This window comes from Monodon monoceros, unplaced genomic scaffold (assembly GCF_005190385.1).
Source record: "Monodon monoceros isolate NGI ecotype Baffin Bay Population unplaced genomic scaffold, NGI_Narwhal_1 Super_Scaffold_22, whole genome shotgun sequence".
NCBI classification, from domain to species: Eukaryota; Metazoa; Chordata; class Mammalia; order Artiodactyla; family Monodontidae; genus Monodon; species Monodon monoceros.
The window spans coordinates 42,205,163-42,214,592 of NW_021703779.1; the positions used below are offsets into that span (position 1 = coordinate 42,205,163).

General features: G+C 41.5%; 1 protein-coding gene across 3 annotated transcripts in view; it reads right to left on the reverse strand.

Moving 5' to 3' along the window:
- The window catches only part of LOC114906343 (zinc finger protein 182), a 32,557-nt gene extending 23,799 nt beyond the window's left edge, over window positions 1-8,758 (reverse strand). For 2 of the 3 annotated variants that reach the window (XM_029241101.1, XM_029241100.1), the window contains exons 1-2: window positions 8,230-8,736; window positions 7,282-7,340 (exon numbers count right to left, since the gene is read on the reverse strand). In XM_029241101.1, coding sequence (XP_029096934.1) covers window positions 7,282-7,296 — 15 coding nt within the window. In that variant the 5' untranslated portion in view covers window positions 7,297-7,340; window positions 8,230-8,736. Of the gene's footprint in view, window positions 1-7,281; window positions 7,341-8,229 lie in introns of all 3 variants that reach the window. The other variant, XM_029241099.1, reaches the window with a different exon arrangement.
- Between the last annotated feature and the right edge of the window lie 672 nt (window positions 8,759-9,430).

Consider the following 9,430-nt stretch of genomic DNA (forward strand, 5'->3'; position numbering starts at 1 on the left):
CAGATTGCCAACAAACACATGAAAGAATGCTCAACATCATTAATCATCAGAGAAATGCAAATCAAAACTACAATGAGCTATCGTCTCACACCTGTCAGAATGGCCATTATCAAAGAGACAAGCAATAGCAAGTGTCAGCAAGGATGTGGAGAAAAGGGAATCCTTGTGCACTGTTAGTGAGAATGTAAATTGGTGCAGCCATTAGGGAAAACAGTATAGAGGTTCTTGAAAAAATTAAAAATAGGGCTTCCCTGGTGGTGCAGTGGTTGAGAGTCCACCTGCTGATGCAGGGGACACGGGTTCCTGCCCCGGTCTGGGAAGATCCCACATGCCACGGAGCGGCTGGGCCCGTGAGCCATGGCCGCTGAGCCTGTGCATCCAGAGCCTGTGCTCCGCAATGGGAGAGACCACAACAGTGAGCACCCCACGTACCACCAAAAAAAAAACAAAAACAAAAGAAAATGTGATACATAGAAACACACATACACACACACACACACACACACACAATGAAATATTATTCAGTCATAAAAAAGAAGGAAATCTTTACATTTGTGACAACATGGATGGACCTTTAGAGCATTATGCTAAGTGAAGAAAGTCAGAGAAAGATAGAAGAAAGTCAGAGAAAGATAAACACCATATGTCCTCACTATATGTGAAATCTAAACAAACAAACAAAAGAACCCTCATAAATACAAAGAACAGATTGGTGGTTACCAGAGCCAGGTGGTAGGGAGGGGGGGTAGACAAAATAGGTAAAGGGGGTCAAAAGGTACAAACTTCCAGTTATAAAATAAATAAGTCCTGGGGATGTAATGCACAGCTGGTGACTATAGTTAATAATACTGTATCGTATATATGAAAGTTGCTAACAGAATAAATCTTAAAATTTCTCATCATAAGAAAAAAACGTGTAACTGTGTGATGATGGATGTTAACTAGACTTATTGTGGTGATCATTTTGCAATATACAGGAATATCAAATCATTGTGTTGTACACCTGAAGCTAATATGTCATATGTCAATTATATCTCAATTAAAATAAAATGAATGAGGACAATATTTATAAACATACATGGAGCAATTTCTAGGTTATATTGTTAAGGGATAAAAGCAAAGTGCAAAAGACTCTATAAATAAAGTATACTACCTTTCTGAAGGAAGGGGAAATTTTTAAAATATACCTTTATTTGCTTCTTTTGAAAAGAAACACTATAAGCATAAATCAGAGGCTAACAAGATTGGTTTTATCTCCAAGGTAGAGTGAGAATGGGGTAGAAGGTACAGGGGAGAGGTGACAACTATGTGTATATATTTCTGTATGGTTTTGTCTCTTCAAATCATATTAACATTTTACATATAAAGAATAAAATTAAATCAACAAAAATGGAAAGAAAGAAAATCTAAAATGGAATACAAACAGAAAAAAATGAACTTAACTGTATACCAAATAAATAACATAAGCACACTAGATTGGAAAAGGAAAAATTAATTCAAGTAACTTCTAAACAGAGTACTTTGATTACATATCCTCAGTATAAAAAAGGCATGCAAACAAATCATGTACTGTACTCAATAGGTTTATTTTTCACAGATGTGGGTGCATGAATTCTGATTCTACTTTCTGTATATTGTAAGACTGAGCAAATGAGTCAATATATTGATGCTAGGATCCAGTGCTCTCACTGTTGGTGAAGGCAGATGCAAATATGGAATGAGAGAGGTCTAAGAAGATTCCTGGGATATTGTATGAATTCAAGGTGTGTGTGTGTGTATATACAGACACACACATACATACACAGACATATAAATAGAGACACACACACAGAGTTCACTGAAAGGGCCTAGAAGTAATGACGCCCAGCAGCAATGAGCACACCCAGCACCCAGATTTTGATTTCTATAAATAATTATTTACTAACAGGAACCAGTGCTCCTTGAAGAAATGGCTGATTCTAGGCCTGGGGTAGGGAAAGTAAAAGATGGAGGCTGGAACATCTTATTACGTCGAAACTAAGGAAGTGCTCAGAAAATTATCAGGATGTGACAAAAGGACACAAAAGCCAGCTTAAAGGGACTCCCACTGGATAACTCAGGGACAAGTGAGCAGCAAACTAAACAGTGACAGTAATGGATTATAATCCACTGAAAAAAATTAAAATCCATAAAAATAAAAATTCTGTATTACTGATATAAATAAATAAATAAGAAGAGGAAGCCCCACCTGCTAACACCATCACTTACCTTGGGCATTAGGATACCAACATGTGAATTTTGGGGGCACACAAACATCTAGACCATAGCAAAGGTCAACAAACAAAAATCAATCATATTTCTATATACTGGCAATGAATACTCGCAACTGAAATTTTAAAAACAAAACCATTTACAATGGCTTAAAAAATGAAACATGCCATGTTGTTATGGAGTGAACTGTTTCCCCCCCTAAAATTCTTAAGTTGATGCCCAAACCCCCAATGTGACTGTATTTGGAGATGGGGCCTTTAAGAAGGTAATTAAGGTTATATGAAGCCATAAGAGTGGGGTCTAATCCAACAGGACTGGTGTCTTTCTAAAAATAGGAAGAAACACCAGAGCTCCCTCTCACTCTGCAGATGCACAAAGGAAAGACTGTGTGAGGACAGTGAGAAGGCAGCCGTCTACAAGGAAGAAAGTGCTCACCAGAAACCAACCCTGATCTGGGACTTCCAGCCTCCAGAACTGTGAGAAAATAAATTTCTGTTGTTTAAGCTACTCAGTCTGTGGCGTTTTATGGCAGCCTGAGCAGACTAATACACAATGTATACGCTCTGTATGTTGAAAATTACAAAATGATGATGAAATGAATAAAAGATCAAAATAAATGGAGAGACATACTGTGTTGGACTGGAAGACACAACATAATAAAGATGTCAATTCTCCCCAAATTGATCTATAGGTTTAACTCAATTCCTATCAAAATCCTAGCAAGGGGACTTCCCTGATGGCGCAGAGGTTAAGAATCCACCTGCCAATGCAGGGGACACGGGTTCAAGCCCTGGTCCAGGAAGATCCCACATGCCGCGGAGCAACTAAGCCTGTGTGCCACAACTACTGAGCCCACGTACCACAACTACTGAAGCCCGCACACCCTAGAGCCCGTGCACCGCAACTACTCAGCCCACGTGCTGCAACTACTGAAGCCCACACGCCTAGAGCCTGTGCTCCGGAACAAGAGAAGCCACGACAATGAGAAGCCCGCACACAACAGAGTAACCCCTGCTCGCCGCAACTAGAGAAAGCCCGTGCAACGAAGACACAACGCAGCCAAAAAAATTAATTAAATTATTCTAAAATTGATATATAATGACAAAGGCAAAGGAACAAGAATAGCCAAAAATTTTTGAAAAAGTAGAATAAAGTTGGAGAAGTCATACTACCTGATTTCAAGACTTACCATAAAGCTGCAGTAATGAAGACGGTGTGGTACTGGCAGAGGGTTAGATACACAGATCAATAGAACAGTAGAGAGTGGAGAAATAGACCCCACAAATATGGCCAACTGATTTTTGACAAACCATAAAATCAATTCAACGGAGAAAAGGTGGTCCTTTCAACAAATGGGGTTAGAACAAATAGAAATCCATTTGCAAAATTATGAACCACGACCTAATCCTTACACCTTACATAAAAATTAATGCAAAATTGATCTTAGGTCTAAATGTAAACCTAAAACTGTAAAACTTATAGAATAGGAGAAAATCTTCATGACCTAGGGTGATATTGTGATTTATAACAAGAAACATATTTTTGGTCTTAGCTCCCAATTTCTGGCAGAAAGAGCTCCTGAAACCCTTGGAGTTTCTTAAGTGAGGAAAGCAATGAAGGTGTCTTTTGTTATGTTAATGAGATGACTTTGGGACCCCCACCTAAGGAGGGGGAGCTGGTTGACAGGAGAACCAACCACGTGATTAGAAGGTTGGAACTTTTAGTCCCGACCCCCAACCTCAGGGAAGGGGAGAGGGGCCGGAAGTTGAATCAAAAGCCAATTGCCAAATAAATAAATAAATAAAAACAACGCCAATGAGTTAATCAATCATGCCTATGTAATGAAGTCTCCATAAAAACCCAAAAGGACTGGGTTCAGAGAGCTTCTGAATTGGTAGACACATGGAGGTACTAGGAGAGTGACACACCTGGACCTAGAGAGGGTATGGAAACTCCACGCCTCTTCCCATATACTTTGCCCTTACACATCTCTTCCATCTGCATGTTCATCTGTATCCTTTATCATATCCTTCAATAAACTGGGAAACGTGTTTCCCTGAGTTCTGTGAGACACTCTAGCAAATTAGTCGAACTCAAAGAGGGGGTCGTTGGAAGCTCCAATCAATAGCTGGTTGGTCAGAAGCACAAGTGATAAGCACTGGGCTTTTGACTGGCATCTTAAGTTGGGAGGTGGGGGCAGTCTTGTGGAACTGAGCCCTTAACCTGTGGGATCTGACACAACCTCCAGGTAGATAATGTCAGAATTAAGTTGTAGAACACCCAGCTGGTGTCACAGAGAATTGCTTGTTCTGGGCGGAAACCTCCACACATTTGGTGACCAGAAGTATCAGAAGTGAAGTGTTCTGTGTGAGAGTAAAGGAAGATTCACAGGAGTGACACAGTACGAAAGAACTGGGTTTTTCTCTACATAGGAGGTAGAAGACTAGAGGTTTTCCATTTCACCTAGTGTTAGGCAAAGAGTTCTTAGAGCTGACACCAAAAGCACAACCCATAAAGGAAATGGTTTATAAACTGGACATTTTCAAAGTTAAAAATTCTTGCTCTGTGAACAACACTATTAAATGAAAAGACAAGCTACACACTTGGAGAAAATATTTACAAACCATGGATCTGACACAGGACTTGTACACAGAATATATAAAGAACTCTCAAAACTCAGTAGTGATTGGTCTTCCCTGGTGGCGCAGAGGTTAAGAATCCGCCTGCCAATGCAGGGGACACGGGTTCGAGCCCTGGTCCAGGAAGATCCCACATGCCTCAGAGCAACTAAGCCCGTGTGCCACAACTACTGAGCCTGCACTCTACAGCCCTCGAGCCACAACTACTGAGCCCACGTGCCACAACTACTGAAGCCCACGCACCTAGAGCCTGTGCTCTGCAACAAGAGAACCACTGCAATGAGAAGCCCGCACACCGCAACAAAGAGTAGCCCCCGCTCGCCACAACTAGAGAAAGCCCGCCCACAGCAACGAAGACCCAACACAGCCAAAAATAAATAAATTAATTAATTTTTAAAAACCTCAATAGTGATAAAACAAACAATCCAATTTAAAAATGGGCAGAAGACCTGATTGGACACTTTGCCAAAGAGGATATGTAAAAAGTAAATAAGTATATATAAAGATATTCAACATCATTGGCCATTAGGGCAATGCAAATTAAAGCCATTATGAGATAACACTACACACTAGAATGAGTAAAATTAAAAACGCAGTTGACCCTTGAACAACATGGGTTTGAGCTGCATGGGTCCACTTATATGTGGATTTTTTTCAATAAATGCATACTACAGTACTACATGATCTGCAAGTTAGTTGGAAACACACATACAGAGGGCCAATTGTAGGTGGATTTTCAACTACTGGGGGAGTCAGTGCCCCTAACCCCAGCATTATTCAAATGTCAACTGTACTGACAATACCAAGTGCTGGCAAAAATGTGAAGCAATTGGAATTCTTAAACATTACTGGTGGAAATGAAAAATAAATCAACCATCCTAGAAAACAATTTGGCAGATTCCTAAAAAGTTAAGCCATACACTTACCACATGACCCAGCAATCCAATATTTACTCTAGAGAAATGAAAACATATGTTCACACAAAAACCTGTATATGAATGTTTAAAGTAGCTCTACTCACAACTGCCAAAAACTGAAAATAATTCAAATGTCTTTCAAAAGGAGAATGGATAAATAAGCTGTGGTACATCTATATCATGGAATGCCACTCAGCACTAAAAAGCAAAGAACTATGGACACACACAACTTGGCTGAATCTCCAGGGAATCATACTGAGTGAAAAAAAATCCAATCTCAAAAGGTTACAGACTATGTGATTTGATTTATATCACATTCTTGAAATGACAAAATTCTAGAAATGGAGAACAGATCAGTAATTGCTAGAAGTCTAGGCATAGGGTGAGGGGGGGAAAGGGATGGATGTGGCTATAAAAGGGTAACATAAGGGATCCTTGTGGTGATGGAACTGTGTCTTAACCATATCAATGTGAATATCCTGGTTGTGACATTGTGCTATAATTTTGCAAGATGCTACCATTGATGCAAACTTGGTAAAGGATACATGAGATCTCTCTGTATTATTTTTACAACCGCATGTCAATCAATTGTTGCAAAAGAAAGTTTAATTTGAAAAAAGGAAAGTTATATACTGTATGATACCATTTATATGACATTCCTGAAGAGATAAAACTCTAGTGACACAGAACAGGTCTGTGGTTGCCTGAGGTTACAGGGAGGGGAGGATATGACTAAAAGGGGTTGCATGAGGCAGCTCTTTGGCGGGATGAAACTATTCTCTATCCCATAGATTAGTTATAACAATCTACATAGGTGTTAACATTTATTGACCCGAACAACAAAATCAATTTTACAGTACACTAATTTTAAAAATAAAAAAGATTTAAGTGAAAGAAAAAAGATGGTGGGCTGTGGGTGCCTACAGGACTTTGTCCCTGGCCAAATGAGAATCAAAAGTCCAACTGAGAAAATTACTTCAGCAAAATCATTTGGAAGACAAACAAATTCCCTAAGATATCTCATTCCCAAATTACATCTAGATATTATGTCTCCAGCTCACTGAAGAATGCTATAAGGAATATCTGCAGGAAACCAGAGACTGCATTTATCATTAGGTTGTGATTGACGACAATTCCACCATCCACACGAAGATTCAGCAAAGAAATGCCTTGAAAGGCAATTGCAGGAAATCTTCCCTGAGGGCTTGATGTGTTCTCTCCTTGAAGAGTAAAGTGAGCCAGACTACCTCTGGCTGCCAGAGGCTCAAAGAGAAATTTGCAACTCAACTAATATTGTACTGCGTAACTGTCTGTTGCCCTAAGTCATTTGTCTACATTCTAACCTGGCCTTGCTGCTGTCTCATTTTCCCTGATTCTAATGCTTATTTATAAATAATTTTCTTTTATGTCTGAGATTCCTACATCACTCATCACATTCATGGTAAAATAAAAGAAGGAACACACAATATCCTTACCTGGGCTTTGGCCATTTCCTGCTCTTCTTGGGAAAAGACAGAGATGTGTGAAGCCTGAGCTAAAAGAGTGGAGAAGTGGAGAGCATATGAGAGACCCCATCAGGCTTCCAGTGCCCAGAATTATCGGCCTAAAAATCCCCTCACATGAAGCTGCTCTGTGGAAGTTTGGGCGACCATGTGGTTTTAACAACCACTTGTGTATTCTTGAGTCTTTTCCTCATGTGAACATCTAACACAAAAGGTTTTCTTCTATACATACTTGTGTACTGACTCAGAAATTGTATTTCTAGGTATTTTCCTTAATGAAATAATGTATCATAATTTCTCTTTAAGTACCTTCATCTCAGCATTGACTTTAACAATGCCAAACTTAAACGATCCTCTATGACCCATGATATGGGATTAATAAGGAAATACAAGGGATTAAATTCTATGTAGCTACTGAAAATAATGTTGTATGGTACTGTACACTTATTATCTGTGTATTTTCTGTACATATATCTAAATTACAAGTTTTTTAAATGTTACAGAATAAATCTTTAAGCTGAATCGCAGTAACTTCTAAATGAAAACAAAGGCAGGTTATCAAACTTCAGGAACCCATTTTAAAACCATATGTTAAATGTTTAAAAATGCATATCCCTTATACACACTAAAAAGTGTCTAAAGAATGAACATTTAAACAGAGGGGGCTAAAATTAGTTCTTTTTTATTTTCTTCTCTATTTTCTAATCAATCTATAATGCAAATGTGTTACTTACGTGTTAAATGCCAAAAAACCCCACTGAACTTTAACACTTATTCCCAGGCGTTTTAAGCCCCATCCCCACCCCCACCCCGCCAGACCCCACAACACCAGACCCTGCCCACGCCTCCCAAGCCCCAGGCTCTGCGCGAGGCCCCTAATCAGGTGAGTTCTCTCTGTTGCCTCTTCTTGCTTCTCCTCACCTCACTGGGGACGTCTTGCCCAGGAGCCAAAAGGAAGCCTTCGGGTGCAGATTCACTTCAGCTGGAGCATTCACACAAGGCCCCTACCTCGGGGCTCGGGCAAGGGGAGAGGAACAGAGGGAGAGGCGGGGGCGCCTAAGGAGGAGCTTGAGGGGTGCGTATGAACCCTTAGCGCAGGTCACTGTGCTGGAAAATGTGTAAAAGTCAACGTTTAATATGCCTCATTCAACCCCGACTAGCCCCATAACTTTGTCTACCATTGAGCCCACAAACCCTCATTCGCTGACCTCTCGGTCCACCCCACAACCTCCCACATCAGTGACCCCCCCAAAACCCGCTTCATTCGTCCCCCAGAACTCCCCATCACTCAGCCCATCACCCCTACTACTCGCCCCCTCAACCTCTCTCTCGACACAGATTTTGTGCTCGCTGCAGAGGAGACCGTTACGAAAACTGGCCCCGAGAAGCACTTCCGCTTTGGGACCAACTCCGGCTCCGCAGCCCACAGGGCTGTAGCGGCCGGTGTGCGCACGCTCAGTGGGGGCTTTGAGTCCGCGTACACCAATAGTCAACATGGGGACCCCTCCCGCCTGCCGGACGCGAATGCGACGGGGCTGCAGCGCAGGCGCAGAGGGGAGATGGCCGCTCCGGTGACGTCACTGCTCTGAAACGATGGCCGCGCCCACTGCGTCTCTTCCCTTCGAGGGCGGCAGTGTAGAACAGGTGCTTACTTTGATTTGCGGAGGCCGTCATTCCTAAGACTCCAAAGATCGGTTTCCTTATGGAGGGAGGGGAAGGGCCCAATTAAGGAGAATTCTAGCAGGCAGGAATTTCATGTCTTGAACCTGGAGGGCAGTATCGGGTTTGCAGGTGTAATTGAATAGGAAGTCGGGATGCGTGGCGGAATTGCTCAGCATGCACAAAGGCTAGGAGGTAGGGAGAGGTCACTGGCTCCATCCAGTGGCTAAGGCTGGGAGTTTACAGCCTAGCGTTTGAAGGACGGTGTGCAGACAAACAAGAAGCTGAAGAATAAATAAATGGCCACCTAGTACACACACACACCGGGATGAAGGGGATGTGTTAAGTAGTGACTGACAATGTTGTTGTCTCAGGATGGGCAGGGACGGTCTCCTTCTGTCGGGGGTGACAGTTACGCTGGTCAAAAGGAGCCGGCCGCACAAATATTTGAAGCAAAGAGCTT